The 23,025-nt window shown below is 37.5% G+C and overlaps 1 protein-coding gene across 1 annotated transcript; it reads left to right on the top strand.

The window, feature by feature from the left end:
* The first annotated feature begins 7,943 nt into the window (after positions 1-7,943).
* LOC140518618 (piezo-type mechanosensitive ion channel component 1-like) lies at positions 7,944-15,728 on the top strand. The gene is made up of 4 exons (XM_072630931.1): positions 7,944-8,007; positions 13,615-13,716; positions 14,685-14,727; positions 15,497-15,728. The coding sequence occupies exons 1-4, from the start codon at positions 7,944-7,946 to the stop codon at positions 15,726-15,728; spliced, it is 441 nt and encodes a 146-aa protein (XP_072487032.1).
* The last annotated feature ends 7,297 nt before the right edge of the window (positions 15,729-23,025 follow it).

Consider the following 23,025-nt stretch of genomic DNA (forward strand, 5'->3'; position numbering starts at 1 on the left):
TAATATTAATTATTCTTTAATTTCATCTATAAATGTTAGCTATAATAAGATAAGAAAAATGAAATAATAGTAAAGAGAAAATAAAATTGTTATCTTTTGTAGATAATATGATCATCTACTTAGAAAATAATAGAGATTCATGTAAAATTAATTGAGACAACTGCAGTAAAGTATTAAAATATAAAGTAAACCCATGCAAATGATCATATTTGTATATTATGAACAAAATCCAACAGTGATCCAAAGAGATTGCTTTCAAAATAACAAATTTTATACATAAAGTGTATTTATAAAAATGCTATGCACAAAGTTTACTCATGTAAATCATAAATTTTATATATAATGTATATAAAATTTGTAGATGTCTACCTACCAAATCACAGAATTATATGAATACAACTAAAACCCATCTTTTACAGAAACAAAACAGGTCTAAATAATTGGACAAATATGGGAATATGATTTGCTCATGAGTAGGCCATGACAATATAATAAAAATCGTAACACTAAGTTGATTTATTTATTCAGTGCCATGCTATTTGAACTACTAAATGGTTACTATAGAGCTATAAAAATAATAGCAAAATTAGTCTGGAAGAACAAAAGATCAAGAATCTCAAGGGATGTAATTCTCAAAAAGTGAAGAGGGGACTAAATTCTACTATATTACTTATAATACATTAATCATCAAAACTATTCCATACCAATTAAAAAGTTGAAAATTTGATCAGTGGGACAGATTAGGTTCATAACATACAGAAGCAAAAAACCCTCCAAACTCCAAAACATAGCACAATGCAGCTTAGTGTTCAATAAACCAAAAGACCTTAGTTACTGGATTAAGGACTCACTGTATGATAAAAATTGTTTGGAAAAATAGAAAACAGTATGGCAAAAATTAGGTATAGCATAACATCTCATACTATGTACCTCCAAACTGATGTCATTAGATATAAAAGGTCACTTCATAAATCAATTGGAAAAGCAAGGAAGAAATTTTGCATTTTGCATCTATGGATAGGAGAAAAGTTTGTGACAAAGTAAGGGATAGAGATGATCACGAAAGATAAAATGGGCATTTATGATTATATAAAATTAAAGATTTTACACCTAAAAAAACCAATACATTTAAAATTAGAAGAGAAATAGTTCATAATTGGGGAAAACACCTTTGCCGCAAGTTTCTATGATAAAGGTCTCCTATCCAAAATATATAAAGAAATGATTCAAATTTATAAGAATAAAAATCAACTCTCAATAGATAAATGTTCCAAAAATATGAGCAGGTAGTTCTCAAAGGAAGAAATCCATACCATCAATAACAATATGAAATATTGCTCCAAGTCACTAGTCATTAGAGAAATAAAAATTAAAGTAACTCTGATGTTAATCTCACACTCAGACTGGCAAAGTTGACAAAAAAGGAAACAGAGAAATCAGACCTATTGATATATCGTGAATGTACTCTTGGTACAGCTGTGAACTGGTCCAGCTAATCTGGAAAGCAATTTAGAACTATGCCCCAAAAGTTACTAACTTGTGCGGACATAATTTGACCCAGGGATACCACTATTAGGCTTGGACTCCAGAGATCAAAGAGGAAAAGGTCTTACATAGATGAAAATATTTATAGAAGCTTTTTTTGTAGTGATAAAAAATGGGAAACTGAGGGGGTCCCCATGCCTGAACACATCATAGTATATGAATGTAATAAAATACTATTGTGCTATAAGAAATGATGAAAAGGATGATTTCAGAAAAACGTGAGACTATTTTTATCAACTGTTACAGAGTGAAGTAGACAGAACCAGAAGAATAATATATACTATAAAGACAATATTATAAAAATAAACAAGTTTGAAAGACCTGAGAATTCTGATCAATGAAATAATCAACCATGATCCCAGAGAACCGATGATGAAGGCTGTTTCTCAGCCCCTAACAGAGAAGTGATGAACTAAATATACAGGATGAGATGCTTTTGGACATGACCAATATGGGAATTTGTTTTGTTTGACTATTTAACAAATTACAAGAGTTTTCTTTTTCTTTTTTTTTTTCCATTGGGAAGGTGGAGATAGGAGGGGAAAAATAGATGCTTGATAATTGAAAAAAAAACTTAATTTAATAAATAAATAAAAGTTGTTTTGTTTTTTAAACACATAGAAAAGAACATCTGGAAGACCAGAAAAGTAAGTTTTATGTAATATATAATGTATATAATAGAGATGTACTCTATGTTCTATTATGTATAAGGAAATGCTCATTTTATTTGGTATTTGTTAAATTTGTTAAATAAATTTTAAAAAGAAAGCTGTAGTATCCAGAACATTCAAGGTGATCATCCACTATATTCCACCCTGTTCAGATCTCAGAGGAAGTATTGTGTTCTGTTAAGGCTTCCACATCTTGGGAAATACTTTTAAATAGTTTAATACTTAAACACAGATGACTATGATAATCAATATTACATGATGAATTCATCATGAAGTTACAAAAGAAAATTCTACGTGAGAGCTAAAAGGGAAGGTCACTACTGATTGAGTGATTATGGTTCATCAAAAACATAGCATTTGAGTTAGACTTTAAGAGATTGGTGGGTATTCCATAGGTGAGGGACAACACATTCCATACATAAGGAATAGTATAATCAAAGGCAGACTATAAAGAAGACATGTATGGGTGAAGCATGGATGAGATAAGGCTAGAGAGGTAGGGTAGCATCAGATTATGGTGTACTATAAATGTTAAATTAAGGATTTTGAATTTTACTCATAAGTAGGAGCCACTAAAGAATCTTGAGCGGAGCAGTGAATGACCAATTCTGTGCAAAAGAAGGTTATTCTGTCCTTTCCCCCAAGATGGCACCAAAGATGAAGAAGGAGCCCATTTTCCCCTGACAAGACAGAAGCTAAGTCCAAGACCTTGAAGGTCAAGAAGATGAAATTAAAGGGTGTCCATAACCACTAAAAGAAGATCCAAACATTCTCCACCTTCCAATGACCGAAGACAATAAGTCTTTGGAGGTAACCCAAATATCCTCAGAAAAGTGCCCCTTGGAGAAACAAGCTTGATCACTATGTCATCATTAAATTTCCCTTAACATTGAGTCTGCTATGAAGAAGACTGAGAACACTGAGAACAACAAGACTGAGGATGTTCATTATGAACGTCCAGGACAACAAACATCACATCAAGCTGTATGATGACATTGATCTAGCCTGATGGAGAGAAGAAGGCCTATGTCTGACTTGCTCCAGACTATGATGTCTTAGATGTTGCCAACAAAATTGGAATCATCTAAACTGTTTCCAGCTATCCCACTCTACCTATAATAAAACATTTTCCAGGAAAAAAAAATATTATTCTGGTAGTGCTATGAAAGATGGATTAGAGAAGGAAGAGAAGAGAAATGAAAAGACTTGTTAGACCATATTGCTGGTAATGAGAAGCCATTACTAAGGCGGTGACAATGGGAATAGAGAAGAGGACACAGGTGTGGGAAATATTACAGAAATGAAGTCAATAGGACCTGATTTTAAAAGTTTTTAAAGACTCCTAAACTTATAGACTATTGCCTTCTGTATGCTTACTTCTCAGCCAACTTGGGATTACTAGAGGACATTTTATACATTCTAGAAGAATATATTACAGCCTTGAGCTTGGATCTCAACTTTTTTCCCAGCATTAACATGAACACATGTTTCAAAGCTACGTTTCCTGTCTCAACAGATCAAAGCCTTCCATAAGACATTACACTAGTAAGATGAGGAAGTTTATTCCTGACACTTTCACAAGTGATCATCCTAATCAGAACCAGGAATTTTGCTTTAAAATGGAGCAAGTAAAACTAACTAGAGGAATACAATACTTTTTGGTTTTTTTTTTTTAAAAAAAATCTCCAAGTTGATGGTTTCCTAATCAGGCTCAATACTTGCTTTGGGTCAGCATCTTCACCAAACCAAACTAGTGGACATATTAATATCAAATAGAGACATTTAATGAAACAGAACAACAAGGTTATCAACAAAGAAAATCATTCCTCCAACACACACCCTCACAGGGACACAGGTCCCCACAGATTCCCATGCCACTGGTATGGAGAGGAACACATGTAATTTGGAAAACGCAAACTCCTGGGACTGGAGCCCAACCAAACTACTACTCTGCTTTTGAAGCGATAGCATCTTCTGAGCTATTGGTACAATGAATTGAAAACTTCTGATGCCATCAGCTGGCTTGCTTTTTCCATTGAGCTACCATTTTCTGGTGTTCTACTGAGCTGCTATTGCTATCTTCTGGTTATTCAATTATTTGCAACTTCCATATGACCTGCAGGCAAGCATTGAATCTAAGGAAAATATTAAGGTTTTTGGTTTGGGGTTTTTTAAAGTATTTTTTTGTGTGAGTGTAAGAGGTGAGTATGAGCATGTGTATGTGTGTATAAGAGACAGAGAGAGTGAGTGAGAGAGAGAGAAGAGAGAGAGAGAGAGAGAGAGAGAGAGAGAGAGAGAGAGAGAGAGAGAGAGAGAGAGAGAGAGAGAGAGAGAATATCTAGCTATTGTTTCAGGACTGTTTTAGCTCTTTTGTGAGTCAGACACAGAATCCATCCAGTCAATTCAGGAAAAGTCCTTTAGATTATATCCGTCTTTTGCTTCTTTTGTGGTGTCACTTACCCTGATATTTGGATTGGGTGCATACATTCTTTTAAACTCTTGACAGGCCCTTGAGAGATAACATTAGGGCCATGCAGATTATTCATGATTTTTACTCAGCAAGATGGAACTTCTCACTTTTATTCAGCATTTCAGCAACAACACACAAATCAATATTTTCCTTACATGGATAAAGTTTACAGCTCTCCTTAACTCAAGTTATATTTTTAAATTAAGACTGAGTTTGAGAGGGTTTTTAAAAAAATTTTATGGACAGAAAAAATAAATCCCTTTGAGCTTATGTTTTAGTATCTTTAGTTCAATAACCATTTATTGAGCACCCACTACATGCATGGCCCCGTAATAAATGCTGGAGAACAGAATTGTAATTGTCCAATACAAACTTTTGCTTCTATAGTCTATCCATATATAAAGACATTTGTCATATTTTATATTTTATATTAATATTAATTATTATATTACACATTATATATCAATGAATATATATTAATATACGTCATATGTCATATATTAGTCATGATTGCTTTGTTGGTTGGATTTTACTTAATATTTTTTTGTTATATGGAAGGCATTGATGGTTGGGTGGGGGGTGACAAGGTAAGTTGGGAGGTGATTCTGATGTATATAAAATCCACAAGCAATTTCTAGGTCTGCCTGTCTCATTATAGCATGAAGACCCTTATTTTCTCTGTCATTTTAAAGTATATTTTCCATTTTCCAAAGTCAATTATGCCTTAAATGCCGCATATCCTCTGCTAGCCTAGGAGGCTTAAATAAGCTTTCCTATTTTGCTGAATGACTGCCATCTGTAAGCCATCATCCAGATGTTTCAGATAACTGGTTCCAGATAAGATATCCCAGAATCATGGTATTTTCCTCAGAGGAGTTAAAGTTTATAGACTATTTAATAAGGCTATAGTATTATTTTATGTAATCTGATGTAAGCTAAAGTCATTCCAGTATAAACTGGAAGAATTTAGTCAGATGATGGCATACTGGTCTCTCATCATTAAAGCACAGAGCATTTCAAAAAAGTAAGGCTGACTGAACAAAATTGGTCAGGCTAAGTAATTTCCAGAGTCAAGTGTGATTCTTGACTCCTCACTTTCATTCATCCCACATATTCAAACCTTATGGCTTTGCAGGGAACATCATTGTGTGGCATTTCTCACAAGGATTCTGTTCACCCCATCCTTTTCTTCTAATTTATTGTACTACAAGACCTACCTAACCTTGGCATCTACAATATAGTGGATGATCATCTTGAATGTTCTGGATACTACAGCTTTCTTTTTAAAATTTATTTAACAAATTTAACAAATACCAAATAAAATGAGCATTTCCTTATACATAATGGAACACAGAGTACATCTCTATTATATACATTATATATTATATAAAACTTACTTTTCTGGTCTTCCAGATGTTCTTTTCTATGTGTTTAAAAAAACAAAACAACTTTTATTTACTATTAAATTAAGTTTTTTTCAATTATCAAGCATTTATTTTTCCCCTCCTACCTCCACCTTCCTAATGGAAAAAAAAAGAAAAAGAAAACTCTTGTAATTTGTTAAATAGTCAAACAAAACAAATTCCCATATTGGTCATGTCCAAAAGCATCTCATCCAGGTCAGAAACTGGCTTTAAACTTCAAGCAAAGCCAATTTAACATTTTTGGGAACTAGCAGGTTCTTTATTTTGATGGGAGAAAATTCCCTATCTTTCCTCAAATGACATCATCAAGGCCACAACCTTGCTAAGATAGCCATAAATAAGGTCAGCCCTGGTAGAATAGGGAATCACTTACTTTGAGAATTGGGGCCAGGCTTGCCTATTACCCAATCAGTACTGAGCACTGCAAATACAGATGACTGATCCTATTTTAATTTTAGTGAAACCACAAGTTAAGGTGTAGAAATCAAGTTGGGTAGTTGCCAAGACACTTTTTTGAGAGGTCATTTTTCATATAGTCTTTGTATCCTCAGGACTTAGCACTTAGTAGGCACTTAAAATGCTTGTTGTTGGACTAGAAAGGCAACTATGGTTTCTTTACTAGCTTTGATAATCCAATTAGCAAACATTTACGAAGCATACACTGTGTGTAACTAGGCACTATGCTAGGGACCTGGAAGATAAATTCAGAGAATAATATAATCCCTATTCTTAACAATCTTATTTTATTGGGGTATTGGAAAAAGCGCTGGATTTAAGGTCAGAAAACCTAAGCTAGCTTGCATTGCTTTCCAGTTGTGTGACGTTAGGAAAATCATTTAACCTCTGTATTCCTATTTTCCCATCAGTAAAATGGGAATAAGTATACCAGGGGTGGGGAACCTGCAGCCTTGAGGCCACATGTGGCCCAATAGGTCCTCAAGTGAGGTCCTTTGACTCAGTCTAAATTTCACAGAACAAATCCCTTTAATAAAAGGATTGGTTCTGTAAAACTTGGACTCAGTCAAAAGGACCTAGTCCCATTTTGTTGTAAGACATAGTTCACAGGGTTCTTATGAGAATTATTATTAATAGTAAGTAAATTAGCAGTGATAATTTAATTTGTATAGACCATTAAGATTTTCCTCACAACAACCCTAAGAGATAGGTTGTGTAAGTATTATTATCTCCATTTTACAGATGAGGAAATTAACGAATTTCACCAAGATCACACAACTAATAAGTATCTGAAGTGGGATTTGAACTGTTACACTAATTCTACTATTCCAATATCCCAAGGAGATAATTTCCATAAAACATCTGAGACCACTAAATGCTTTATGAATGTCTCCTCCTAGTGAAAACATCGAATCGTTATGATTACTGGCAGGGTGCATGAAGTTTCCAAATTAGCTTCTAATTGGAAGCTATGGCTCCTTCCAGCCTAAAAAAAGGGAATTGAGACTTTGGAAAAGAAGAGTGTTGAGAGATCAATAATTTCTAAGAGCAAAGTTGAAGAATACTTATTCAGCAAGAAAGGAGTAGGCTAGATTAAGGGGAAAAGGCCAAGGAAGGGATCAATTTTTTCCACTGGCTAAGCACATGAGAATTAGTGTAGAGCCCCTGCTTCTTAGTCCCTCAGTTGCCTTCCCAGAATTCCCTTCTTAAAGTTGACTGATATACCTTCTGGCCATGAACAAAGGTTGGTGATGAAAAGCAAAGTATGCAGCCTGAAGAAGAGGTGGCAAAGCCTTTCCATATTCCACCACAGTCTAGTCTGCAGGGCTGAGCCAACATACAGTGCTCCTGGCCTTTTTTGTGAACAGATTGAAGATCATGGCCAGTGATGTCCCTTCTGGGCTCACTTTTAGAGTTCTTCTACCATTCTCCCTCATTGCAGGTAAGATTGCTTTCTTCCTTTTGAGAAGAAAATCACAATATGTGGGTAAGCTTCATCCCCAAAGTAGTTGAGGTAGAAAACTTTCCGTAGAGCATCTTTCATAGATCTGTAGAATGTGACAATTTCACTTTATTTCCAGATGGAGATAAGCTACTACCTTGATACACTGGAGACCTTCAGTCTGGAAATATCAACTAGAAAATTCTTCCTTTTCTAGAATCTAGGACAAATATAGGACATTAGGAGCACATTCTGTTGCTCTTCTAGTGTATTTAGGAGATGGAGCAATAAAAGTAGACTCTGGATTCAAAGTTAGCCAGGTCTCTGTTTAGGATGTTTTCTGAACTTTCCTAACTTACTATCATGGTAGATGCTTTATGAATGTTGGGGGAGGGAAAGGTGTGTCTATAGGATATCAACGTAGCCAATAAAGTCAGTCAAATATTTAGTCCCATTTTGTTATGTGGACAGTTCATAACTGATTTTTTGGCTACATTGCCAATTGTTATGTAGATATGACCTCAAAAATAGAACCTTGACTCTGGAGTCAGAGGACATAAGTTCAAATACTGCCTCTGCTGCTTATCTAAGTGACTTTGAGCAAGTTACCTAAACTTTCTGGGTCTCAGTTTCCTCATTTGTAAAATAAAGGGATTAGAACAGATGACCTCTGAGGTGCTCCATGTAAGATATTATGAGTCTATGAATAAACTGACAACTTCAGACTGTATCTTCTCATAAAAGGGAAAGATATAAGATGATTATCCAGAGAATTCATTTGAAATACCACAGTAGTTATAACCAAAGTTTGTTGACTTGGATAATTTTTTCATTACTTCACCATGTCCCCAATTAGGAATGTAGTTCAACCGAGGATGATAGTAGTAAACATGGGACATCACAAAGGTACAAATTTATTTGTGTACCAACTTCCCCAAATTGTTGTCCCTTGTTCATCAGTGATGCTGTATTCCATCCAGCCTGACTTTGCAAGATTAGTCATTGTTAGTGAAGTGAGATTTTTGTAATTGGGCGAATTATTTTCAGCTTGGTAGAAATTCTGACTTTTCACAACCACACTTGGAAGTGATTTTTTGTGTGGCTAAGTGGATGACAGGTGTGGTCATATTGTCAAAGAAAGACCAAAAACGTGAGAGCCTGGTCAGTCCAAAATTACTGGAACAGTTCATTACAAGTGGGGAAAGAACTAGAAAAAAAATCTATGTGATTTCTTAACTGAAAGTTCAGTGGTTTTTATAATGAACCTCACAAGTAAGGAAACTCCCTCTACCAATTCAATTTGTCCTTCATAAATTATACTCTTAGAAAATTGGGTAGACTAGCACTGAGTCATTTACATATATATACATACATACATATACACACATATCAAAGGTAGGACTCAAACCCAATTCTTCCACTCACTCTCCAATAGCCTTTCCTTTAACCTCTGCTATAGGTAAAGATCCTCAAAATGGAGTCGGGTGAACTTTTTTTTAATGTCTTGATAACTGCATTTTAATATATTTTATTTCCGTTGTATTCCTATGTATTTTGTTTTATGCATTTCAAAACATTCTTCTGAGAAGTAGTCCATAGTCTTCCCCAGAAGGGGCCCATGACCCCAAAAACATGAAGAAACCCTGCCTCAAGAATGAATGTGAATGAAATTCCATCATACCTGTTGCAGTTCAACAAATATTGGTCAGCTGCCTATCCTTTATAAAACCCTATGCTGGGGGCTGGAAAAACAAAAATATGGATATACACCCTGGTCTAAAGACACTTAAAATGTAATTGGTGTGGTATGACATTTTAACTATGATTCTAAAAAGAATGGGATAAATACAAAGTTACACAAAATGCTACAGGAGACAAGAAGAGAAAGAAATCCTTTTCACCTTAAAGGGAAGGGGAAAGTGAATCATAGAAGTTTTTGGAGAAGGCAGCATCTATAGGGCTTTGAAGGAAGGAAGAGGCTTCAACAGTTGGAATCTATTGGGGTACTGAACTGGGGTTTCAGTGTGGGCAGGGGATGGGAGATGGTGTTTATTCTATTGTCCGCTAAGGATCTGACATCTTGATTTTTTTCTCTATTACAGCTATCTCATTCAGGTACAATGGAATGTCAGTTGTCTACCTCATATTTTTACTCCTCCTTCCACTCTTTCCTAAACCCTCAGCTATCTCAATGAAAGGTAGGTAAACACTCTCTTGAAAATCTTTCAATTAAGGTAAAGAAAGTAGAATATTATGTTCTCAACTTGTAGGTATTATACAGTACCTCCCTGGGGCAAAACAAAACCAAAACAATGGAAACTGGTATGTTAATAGATAACTTCAGCTCTGAATTTAGCTTGTAAATACTTTAATGGAGGCTGAGGGCTCCTAAGAGAAGAGAAATCCAGTCTTAAAGTCAGCCTAAGAGAGTTGGGCTTGGACTTGCTGGTGACTGACTCAAATCCTGCTTACTTGCTAGCTGTGGGACCACCTCTCTAGCCCTCAGTTTCTTCATCTGTAAAATGAAGATAGTAATAGTACCTACCTCATATGAGAGACAGTGGATTGAATGTCATTTGTTATAAGGAAGACCTGGGATTAGATCTCTCCTCTGATATTAGTCACGTTACCGTATGCAAATCACTTAACCTCCCAGACTCAACCAACTCTCCAAGATATCTAATAATACCTACTCATAGGACTGATATGGCAAACAAAACAGATTATATGTGTAAAGTGTGTTGTGAACCATGAATGTCAGACAACTTTATCTTGGATATAGTACCCCAGTGAGAGACAATTTGGCCTAAGAGATAGAGGATTGGTCTTAGAACTAAGAGGATCTGAATTCAAGTCTTTCCCTGACACAAAAATGATTCAATGAATGTAATTTGGTTAACCTATTGCCTGATGACAACTTCCTAAAACGAAATGGTTTCCAAAGTACAGTGGATCAACCAATCTGAAGGGGGTGGGGGGAATAGATCACATCCCACTCTCCCTGTGACAATCAATCGTGGGGGGCTGGTCTCCAACACAGCCATACCTGACCTCATCCTCCAGCACTTCTGTCTTTCAGCAGTAGAAGCTACCAACCACCCCCATTCTGAACCAGGCATGTCCTTGTAGAGGAGTTATAACTCAATAGTTCTCTTTAGCAGCATCTATACAGGGAAATTTCTTCCTTCCTAAGCTTTCCAGCCCCTGTCCTCCAGGTCACTTTCTGGCTTCAGCAAGGCACCTTGGAGGGAGAGCTCTGGGCTCAAGAGCAGGGAATAAGAGCCCCCACTCCCATTTCCCTTTCGTTTTAAATGAGTTTTGCAGGATGGAAAGGTATGATTGAGTTGTGGTCTGCAATGCAGATTGCATTACGGTACCTTTTGTCTCAAACCCACCCTTTGTCCAAACTTCCCTGTTTGTGTTGAGAACACCACCATCCTTTCAGCCTTTTACATTCATCTTCAACTCTTTCCTCTCCCTCCGCGCACACATCTAAGTGGTTGCTACATATTGCTGTTTCTATCTCTGCAACATCTTTCCCATCTGTCCCCTTTGTTCTATTCCTGAAGTCGTGCCTCTAGTTCAGGTCCTCATCACCTCTCACTTGGATTTTTGCAATATCCCTATAACAGTTCTCCTTGCTTTCCATTTCCCCCTTCTCCCTTCTCCCATTCACACAGTTGCCGAACTGATTTTTCTAAAGCACAAGCTTATTCATGTCATTCCCACTCCTCACTCAGTAAGCTTCAAGGGTTTCCTATTGACTCTTGGATACAATATTATATTGTCTTTAGCTCATCTGCTTAAATTTCCATTTTCCTAATATACATAATTAGCACAGTAATACATGTACATAACTTACAAATAAGCAAATACGCACATATTTGGATTGCATGCTCATTTTTTTAAAAAACCGATATGAATATGAGATAAAAAAAGCTTAGAGACTACTGCTCTAAAACTGTTAGAGAAGGACGAGCTGTCAGTCGGCATTAGGGAGAGGGAGTCTCTGCACTGAAAGTTCCCCTCATGGATGAAATCACAGTTCCACCCTATGTCCTCCCACTGCAAAATAGTATGACTGAAGAAGGGTCATGCAGACACTGACTTGAACAAAAGATTGATTTCAAAGAGTTCCCTGGTTATGACAGCAAGAAACTTGGAAGTCTGGAAGATCTGTTTTAGGTGCTGGCTCCCACTTATTTACTGCTGTTTCATCTTATACAAGGTGCTTACTATCTCTAAGTCACTAATGTTTGTAACAGAGGATTAATAACGGTCATACTGTCTACTGGTCAATAGGAAAAGTGCTTTGTAAACTTTAAAAAATGCTCTAGAAATGTGAGCTATTATCGTTAATAATCTGTGATCAATGGTGAATATTTTATAAATAATAAAACCCACAACTACTTAGAACTTTGAGAACTCTCCTCCCAACTCCCCTATGAGGTAAGTAGGGCAAAAACTATAAACCCTACTTTATGCAGGAGGAAACAAAGGGCCAGAGTGAGGTTAATTGACCCTTTTAGGCTCACAAAGTAAGAATCAGAGTGGGGCCTTCAGCCAAGATCTTCATGGCACTACCACACTTTAATTAATGACAGAGATTACAAGAGGAGCTATCTACATAGAAAAATCCAATACAAAAAGCACTAGAAGAGTTACGTGCAGAGAAAGTATTTTCTAAATGTAGTGTAACTGAATTTGTTTGAATCTCATTCATTTGGTAAAGGGTTAGATGAAAATTTGACTTTGGCACTGTCTGTGATAAAGTGATCAAAGAAACAGAGAAAAAGGGCTGTAAAAAGAGAACATATTCAGCAAATTAATAGCATGACAAAAAATTCAACTTTAGGAGGAAAGCTTAATCCCCTAAGAAAAAATCTATTGCAAGCTTATATTGTCATTTGATACATAAACCAACTCCACATTATTCTTACATATTCATTACAGGAAGATACATGACTATCATCTCTCTGTTGATCTAAATCTGGTACATTGGAAAAATAGGAATTTTCTGTAGTTTCAGTATGAGACTAATTCAAAATGACCTTTCTTAAGTCTGAATTGGTGAGGTGATTCAATGAATGTAATTTGGTCTCCCTTCTCACAAAGGAGGAAAAGAATTACCAAGGAATAGGAGAAAGCATTTTGGAATTAGATTTAGGAGATCAAGGTTCAAATATTTGTTTTGACACTGAGTAGCTCTATGCTAGTGTTTGATTTTCCTGAGCCTCAGTTTCCTCAAATGCACGATGGGGATGATGACAGTACCTACACTGCTTACCTCACAAAGTAGCTGTGAGGAAAGCAGTTTGTAATTCTTAAAGTCTATTGATGTTGGAGATATTATTATAAAGAAAACATGACTAGTTCCCTCTGATGCCTTCCCCCCCCCTACCCCATCCATTCCACCTCTAGAAGATCCTACTATTCATCTATTATGACTTAGACTTCCCTGGTGAGAGTATGAGATGTATATTGTAGTGTGTGTGCACAGTCTGGGGCATGCACTTTATATAGAAAAGAGATTAAATTGACAAGCACAGGTACTGGGGTCTTCCTGAGGGTAGTGTGACCCTTAATTTTCCCTGATTCCTTTTCTAGGAAGTACAAAGTATCTGCTGAGAATAATCTGTTCCACCAGTGCCCTCTTCCTCCTGCTGCAAGTGGTTTCTCAGATGGCTTTTCATTTCATGCCTCCTGATGGTAAGGAACTGCATACTTTGATTTCTTGTTGCACAATAGAATCCAGGAGTCAGAACTTAAAGTGGACCCTGATTTCAGCAGAGGAAGAGTAAAGTCTTATCATTCTTTTCTCTTTCTATGGGCCACTTTCTTTTATCCAAACCTTTCTAAGGTGGACACATCTCCTTTTCTTTGACCCGTCTTGGCAACACTTTAGCAAAACAGTAACCAAAATCACAGAATGAATTGCAAGAGAGAAAGGGGAATGGAGTGATGAGGAGGGCAAGGGATAAAAGTCCCTGTTAGGAAGGCTCCAAATGCTAACTCCAGCAAGAAGCTGCACAGTATACTCAAGAATGCACTGGACTTGGAGGCAGAAAGTTCTGGGTTCAAGTCCTATATCCTGCACTTATTATCTCTGTGATCCTGATCAATTATGTTACCACTCTTATACCTCATTTTCCCTATCTATAAAATGAAGGAGGTTGGACTCAATGTCCTCTAAGGTCCATTTCAGCTCTAAATCTATGATCTAAGATCTCTACCTCTTCCAACTACTGAACTCTGGGAATGGGAGAATATCTATATGGAGTCTCACATCTATGTTGAATATGAACTAATTGAAGGTGGGGACTATGTCACTTTTCTATTGTTACTCCAAGTTTTTGGCACATAGTAAGCACGCAATAAATACATTTAATTAATTCATTTATGGATTCCCAAGACAGGAAGGGAAAGGAATGGTTTCATGCTCCATTGAAAATTCAGTTCTCTTCAATAAAGATTAATTAAGCATATGCTATATGCAGAATATCAACACACCAGTAGAACCAAGCAACCCATCCTGCTTCTTTCTGCCTCACTCCAAAAAGTAACAGGCCGACTAGCAAGAAGAGAGAACCAGAATCATTAGAAAGGAGTGAAGTGGTTGGTCTGGAAACAGCAAGTCCCAATATATGTGAACAAGACTCCTTGGTCTCTTCTCACAGGTGCAGTTTGGGAAGTAATACTTGGGGATTTGGGGATTCTAAGGTAAGAATGGATTTGATAAGTAAAGGTGGGCAACAGGCAGTTATTGGCTCTAAATGACTATACAATTAAAATAGTATTTCTTGAGAAGTAGCTCTGTGCTAGGTGATGTTGGAAGGTACAGAAGAAGGAGATGGTAGCTCTTCCCTGGAGGAGATGACAATCTAGTGGGGAAGGCAAGTCACATACATATTTGAAGCAATTAGAAAATAATATTGCCTAAGGCTACATGACACAGAGTAGTCAGAGAATGCTACAGGAGAAATGAGATGGGCTAGAGTACTTGGGGAAAGGGGAGGGGGGACTTGAAGTGGGTCTTGAGGGATGAGTGGCATTTGGGAAGATGGTAAGAAGGATGACAGTGGGGAAGGAGACTTAAGTCTGTCAAATTGAGAATTATGGCCAAAAGGCAGATAGCCAAAGGAAAGATAAAGCAAGAAATCTATGTATTCCACAAACTAGCAAATTATTTCTTCTGATAACTGTTATCATGGTGTAGTGACAAAAGCCCTAGATTGGGAATCAGAGGAGCTAGGTATGAATTTTGGCTCTGCCGTTTAATACCTGTATAATGCTGGGTAGGTCACTCCCCTCAGTATCTATGTTTGTAAAAATTAATAAGGTAGGCTCTACCTCCAATGTTCTAAGGAACAGCTCTAAATTCTCCCATGAAATCCAGGAGTTGGGAAAATAACACCATAATTTCCCACCTCCTCCCCCAAAAAAAGTTCATGGAAAGTTCTTTACTTGACTTATATTTTCCCCTCCACAGATTCAGCCAGGTGGATTCTAGCAATATTGTGCGTCTGTTGGGTCCAGACATTGGGATGCTGGTTGTATCTCTTATCGTCATAAAACTGAGCCAAAAGCTGGTGACATCCCTTGTTCCTGAGTCACCTTTACCTTCCCATCGAAAAGAGATGGAGGAGGAGATAGAGGAGGAGAGAGAAACAGTGAGTGAAACTCCATGCTATCTTAGGCCTGACGATAAAATTGGACTTTGATTGGTGAAGGTAATGGGGTATAATGGGGTTCTTAGTCTTGGACCAGGAAATCAAGGGACAGGTCCAGCTTTATCACAAAGAGAAGGGGAATGAAGGCAGTTACAGCTTTTATGCCTTATTAGATATGTAAGTCACAGAATCCTATGGAACTTAAATAGATTCCACTCCTACTCTATTCACTACCTAAGAAAGTAAAGGGATTGTGGCATGCTATTGTCTAGTTTCCATCAGTCAATAGATTGTCAAGCATTTATTTCTGTTCCTTGAACAAAGACACTCTCTCTCCTGAGTCCAGACATTTTCACAGGATGTTTCTTCCATACCTCTTCTAAATGATTCTGTACAATTCAAATAGTATTTTATATACAATTGTATAGAATACTCTGTCTTCTCATCTCTACCTGCTGGCTTTCTTAGTACTCTTCAAGTCCTAGGTAAAATCTTACCTTCTATAGGAAACCTTTTCCAATCCCATGTAATTCTAGTACCCTCCAACTCCATTGAGTACTCCCCATTTATCCTGTCTATAGCTTGTTCATATGTAGTAATTTGCTTGTTGTCTATCCTATTAGAATGTGAGCTACTTGAGGGCAGGGACTATCCTTTACCTTTGTATCAAAAGCACCTGGCATAGCCCCTAGTACATAGTAGGTGCTTAATAAATACTTATTGACTGACTGATTTATGAATTGCCTTTGTGCCAGGCACCATGCTAGGTACTAGGAATACAAAAATAAAACTCTTGAGGTTCTTGCTGTCAGAATTTACATTTCATTTTAGAAGACAAGTACTTACAACTTATGCAAACAAAGTAGTTTATGGTGAAAGAACACTAACAGGGAGATCTGGAAAGATTTTGTGTAGAAAATGATACTTGAGCTGAGTCTTTTCCCCCTGTAACAAACATCTATAGACCTTAAAAAAAAATTCCCACTTTGGCCATAACTGCTTTCCCCACCCTCAATGTGGCTCAGTCTGCACTCTGTGTCCATTATCTCTCTATTTGGAACTAGATATCATGTTTCATCATGAGTCCTTTGGAGTTGTGCGTAGCCATTGTGTTGATCAAAATTCCTTAGTCTTTCATAATTGTTTGTCTTTACAGCATTGTTATTATTGTATAAATTGATCTCCTGATTTTTCTCACTTCCCTCTGCATCAGTTCATATAATTCTTCCCAAGTTTCTTTGAAACCATCCACTTCATCATTTCTTAGTATTTCATCATATACATATATCACAAATCATTTAGCTATCTCCCAATTGATGAGCACTCAGTTTCCAATTCTTTGCCACCCAAAAAAAGCTATTATAAATATGTTTGTACATGTGAGTACTTTCCTTCTTTATCTCTTTGGGAAACAGACTTAGTAATGGTATCCAAGGGTCAAAAGGTATATATACAGCTTAATAATTTGGAGGTGATAGTTCCAAATTGTTTCCAGAAGAGTTGGACCAATTCACAGCTTCCCCAACAGTACATTAAATTACCAGTTTTCCTTCAGTCCCTCTAGCATTCATCTTTCCCCTTTTTGTCACCTTTGTCAATCTAATTGGTATGAAGCAGAAGTGGTTTAATTTATATTTCTCTAATTATTAGTGATTTAGATCATTTCCTTTATAGGATTATTGATATTTTGGATTTTGAGCTAAGTCTTGAAGGAACTAAGGGATTCTATGAAACTGATGGAAAGAAAAAATACCTTCTAAGTATAGGGAACCTCCAGTACAAAGGTTCAAAAAAAATAGCAATGAAGTATCCTGTATAAGGAACATCAACCACGTCAGTTTGGCTGGACTGCATACTATGGGGAAGGGTAGTAATGTATAATGAGACTGAAAAGTAGGCTGAACTTTTTTCACAGGCAGGTGAAATCAATCTGGATATTGATGACAGTAAGTCTGACAGTAGCACATCTTCTGAGGAAAGTGTCTCTGAAGCAAGGACCAAGGGGAAGATGACAGAATTCTTAGGCAAAATCACTGCCGTCACTGCCCGCTTGAAAACAATACTGGACACCCTCGTAACAATAGCTGGGAAGGTCCTGGTTACCCTACTCCTGGGCTTGTCAGGTAACATGGGAGTCTACAGGCAAGAGGAAGGACTTGGGTGGCTCAAAGTATTGTCTATAAAGTCCAACTTAGAGCTTTCTCAGGAAGCCTCCTTGGTGAAGTGATGTCCCATAGAAGCATCAGAGGCTCTCTTGGGTCTGACTTTTACTCTGAGAACAATTCAAGCTAACTAAAGACCCCAAGGCTGGATACTCTGGTCAATTTACCTACAAATAGCAGACTTTTTAAGGTAGCTAAGTGACTCTGGGCTTAGAATCAAGAAGGGCTGAGCTAAAATCCTTCATCAGATATTTAGTAACTGTGTGACTCTGGGCAAGTCACTTTACTTCTCTAGGTCTCCATTTCCTTATGTGTAAAATGAGGAAGTTGAACTTGATGACCTCTAAAGTTTCTTCTAGCTCTAAATCTATCATTCTATGATTCCTTCCTCTCACAAAATCATTGACTCTCAGGGCTTAAAGTTTTAGAGATTATATAGTCAAACCATTGGCTATTATAGGTGAGGAAATGAGGCAGTATGGTACAGTGGAAAGAGACCTGAATTTAGAATCAGAGAAACTGAATTCAAATTCCAACTCTCTGGCCCTGAATAGGGGTAAAGGAAGGGAATAAACATTTATGAAGCATTGCCAGGCACTGTTCTAAACAATTGACAAATATATCATTTTGTCCTCACCAGAACCCTGTAAGGTAGGTGCTATCATTATCCCTATTTTATAGTTGAAACTGAGACAGGAAGAGGTTACATGACTTGATCAGGGTCACATATCTAAGAAGTATCTGAAGTTGGATTTGAACTCAAGTCTTCCTGACTCTAGGTCCAGTGTTAGTAATTGTCAGAGCTAAGATTTCAACCCAGGTCTTCTGACTCCAAATATGATGTTCTTTCCATTATATTGTATAGCCTCTTTTAAATATTTTGGGTAATGTCACTCCAACAAAGTTCCTATATTGTGCCACTCAGCTTCTGCTGATTGTACCAATGACCACTCAGATACATTGTTGTTGGTTGTTTTTCTAAGAAGAGTGTGAATAGGATTAGTTCGTCCAAGCACAATTTTGTTTCTCTCTGTAGGGATCATCTACCCTTCACTGACATCTGCTGTATACTTTGTCACCTTCCTGGGCATATGCTCCTGGTGGTCCTGTCATCGTAACGTGGGCACCCTGGCCTTCAGCACCATGTGTGTCTCCCTGGCCATCTTCAGTGCAGGTCACATTGGGAGCCTCTATCTCTATCAACTGCCTTACTTTCAAGACTTAGTCCCACCGGAAGACATTTATGCCAGGTAGAAGCCAAGGCTGCAGCCTAAGCTTTAAATTGTCTCTCTTGATTAAGGGGAAGGGTTCAAAGCAAAGGCTTGCTGCCTTGGGCCCAGTCAGAATTATAATCCAATTCAACAAATGTGTCTATGAAAAAAATCCATTACATTCAAGATCCTATGATTAGTACTGAGGAAACAAAAGTAAAAAACAAAACTGACTGTCTCCAAGAAGTTTGAATTGTAATGGGAAGGGCAGGGGGATTTCAGGGTGTGTACTGGAAATTTTTGCTGTTTGGAACCTGGTCTAATGAGGCCAAAATCTGGAGTTCATTCTCCATGTAGGCCAATTAGTTTTTCTCTTTACCTGACTGAGTATGACATAGCCAGGGTCATCACACTGATTGGTTCTGGCAATCATAGCTGAGAACCGGGGGAGGAAGTGTGAATGATTCATTCAATACAAGACTCTCTCCATTGCTGGAAAAACACAGTAAGTATTATACATATGATGCACTAGTGGTATTACCTTTTTATATGAAAGGTAACCCTTCTGACTCTGAGATCTGTCTGTGGTCTAGAACTAGAGCTAGAAAGCACTTCAGAGATCACTCTGCACTTTCCAGATGAGGAAACTGAGGTCCAGGGAATTTAAAGGATTTGCTCAAGATCATACAGATAGGGAACATTAGAAGTTGAATTTGAACTCAGATCCTCCTTTAGAACTTATTCTAAGTATTTACTTTGTACTAGGCACTGTCCTAGGTACTAGGGCTACAAAGATAAAAAGAAAAGATTCTCTTTCCTCAAGGGACATTCTATGTTACAGTCTGAAACAGAGTTAGGAATTTTGCTGGGTTACCAGTTTAATCTCCCCATCCTTTGAAAAATGTGGTTAAAAATCTGGCAAAATTGTTTCACAGAGAAAACTTTCACAGGGTAGACATATCCCCACAGGAAGCACGGACCGACAGGAAACACTATTGCTTAATGCCCTTCACTGTGTCTTGTCTCTACTTTCTTCAGGTTACTGGGCATGACTGCTATTATTAAGACCAATAGGACAGAATCCTGGAAACTCCATCTCCACTCAGAACTCACCTGGCCTGAGTTTGCAAATCCTCTCATTCTGCTTCTATCCTATTATGTGCTAATCATGCTATTACATCAATGGAATCCAAATCCAAGGATAAGTGAATATGTAAGTGAATGGTTTAATCTATATGTTCAAAGTAAGGGATAGATACATCTAGAGACCACCTTCTTAATCCCTGGTCAGTTTTGACAGAGGAAAACAATCTGATTAATTTATACTAACAGGTGAATGGCTGCATATCATGGATTACTCCCTTCAGGGAGTATGATGAAAACATTTGTTCATCATTTACTATGTGTAAAGCACCATTTAAGACTGGAATGTAGAATGGAATCCACTTGAGGGCAAAGACCATTTCACTTTTGTCTCTATATCCTCAGTACCTAGTACAGTGCCTGACCTGTAAGAGGTACTTATCATTGACTCTAAAGTCAGAGGACCTTTGTTCAAATACTGCCTCTGATGCTTCTTCCTACTTGTCCAGCTTCAAGCAAAGGTCTCTGTTTCCTCATCCATTAAAAAAAGGGTTTGAATTAGATGATCTCTGAGGTTCCCTCTAATTTTAGATCTATGATCCCATGGCCATAGACAGATCTCAAAATTGGAAACATTATTTTCATTGAAAATAAGAGCATTTGGAGCTGAAAGAAGTAGGTGTGCTTAGACTGAAGAATATGCAATATAAAACCGATTTTCAATATTCCCAGGATATTTTATATTAGCTCCAGAAGGGAGAATCACAATTAATAGGTGGAAATTACAGGTAAATAAATTTCATTGCATTATAAACAAGAGTTGTTCTACTTTTAAAGTTATTCAATAATAGGAAATGCTATAGGAAGTAGTGAGGTACCCACCACTGGATATGCTCAAACAGAGGTTGAGTAGAGAAGAGATTTCTACAAATCTTGGGGGTGGAGGTGGGGAGCGGTGAACTGAACTAGTGGTCTCTAATGTTTCCTCCAGTTATAAAATTCTGTGACTCTTTGATTGATTGTGACTGAATTTTCCACTCCCACCCATTTAGGTGGTTATCTGTCCTATTTCTAAAGCTGACCAGGAAAGGAATCAGAAACCTACATGGCTCCGTGTGCCACTATAGGGAGGAGTGCCCAGGGTACCAGTGGGAGCCCCTGGAAACATTGAGACACAAGCACGAATGACGGGAACAAAGCCAAAGATCACAGAACTTAGAGCCAGAAGGGACCTTAGAGATCACCCCATCCAGGGGTGGGGAGACGGCAGCCTTGAGGCCACCTGTCGCCCTCTAGGTCCTCAAGTGCAACCCTTTGACTGAATCCAAACTTCACAGAATAAATTCTTTTAATAAAAAGAGTTGTTCTGTAAAACTTGAACTCAGTCTAAAGGCTGCACCCGAGGACCTAGAAGGTCACAGTTTCTCCACCCCTGATTACCCTCTCATTTTACAGAAGGAGAAATTAAGGCCCAAAGGGCATATGTGACTTATTTAAGCTTGTACAAGCAGAGTCTGGGTTCCAACTCCAGTCTTCTGACTCCAAAACCAATGTTTGTTTTACATTAATACACTCCTCCTAGGAAACAGTAACTGTTTGATAAATACTCACAATAAAATAGACTCCATAATCATAACCCCTCATTTGGCCACACCCCTACTCCATTGCTTCCTTCCAGAAGCTCTCTCTGGAGCTAGGTTTTCCTTTTCTACCAAAGTGACAATTAACTACTTTCCCAGGCTCATTATACTAAAGCAGGGCTTCTAAGCTCCTCAGCGTTCCCTCTCTGGTCCTCTAGTCATGGAAATATACTAAAACAAAGACTCTTTACCCCTGGACTAGGTGATGGCTAAGTTCCCTTTAAACCTTGTAATTCTATTGCTCTATAAAAATTCACTACATTATAGATCAAGAATGAGAGAGGTTAAAAGATTTTTCCCAAAGTCACGTAGCAAGTCAATCAATCAATCCGTAAGCATTTATTAAGGACCTACTTTGTGCCACTGAGAAGATAAAGAAATGTAAAAGACAGTCCCTTCCCTCAAGGAGTGCCCAATCTAATGAATGCAGATTGAAAATTCAGTCGTAGTTTCCATATTACTGAACTCATTGGAGTTATTATTTTAAAATTTTGTTTTTCACAGAAACAAGAGTGGATAGAAGAGTTTATTCCAGATTCTTCAACAGACTGTAATGAACTGGAGCTAAACTGTATCCTGTGGTCCATGGCCAGCGAGAAGGACAGGGTGAGGGTATTCATATGGATGCTTATGTGTAACAACTCTTCTTGAAGACGTTGGGGGCTCCACCAGAGTGCTGAACACAAGGACATTTCTGGAGACAGTGGTGCCTGTATGGCAGGATATTTTTGCTAAATTTTGCACTGAGAGTCTGGAATTTTAAATGTATTTATTACTCCTATTCTACCTTCTTGACTTAATGAAAAGAAAGAGGGGATTTGAAAATCAGATGGCACCTCATAAAAATGGACAAGGAAATTCCTTCTCCATGGCTGATGAGAGGCCCTGAGTATGGCATTAATTAAACAACAATAAACATTTATTAATTGCCTTCCTAGTTCAAGACACTTTGTTGAGGGAAGAGTAAGGTATGCAAAAATAAAAGAGACCCAGTTCTTTACCTCAATGAACTCATAATCTATTAGGGGAGGATCTTATATACCTAAGGACAATAATACAAAGTGGAGTATGAAGGGGACAAAGGAAAAATCTAAAATTTTCTGAAGAGTTATTTCGTCTGGGAGGATCAGGGAAAGTTGGTTTCATAGGTGAGGGGGCAAGTGAGTTTAGTTTTGAAGGTTGGAGGTAAGGAAAACATATTACTGCCATAGGAAATGACCTGTGTGAAAGCATGGAGCTAAGATCTGGAGTG

Source organism: Notamacropus eugenii, chromosome 1 (assembly GCF_028372415.1).
Source record: "Notamacropus eugenii isolate mMacEug1 chromosome 1, mMacEug1.pri_v2, whole genome shotgun sequence".
In the NCBI taxonomy this organism is placed as follows: domain Eukaryota; kingdom Metazoa; phylum Chordata; class Mammalia; order Diprotodontia; family Macropodidae; genus Notamacropus; species Notamacropus eugenii.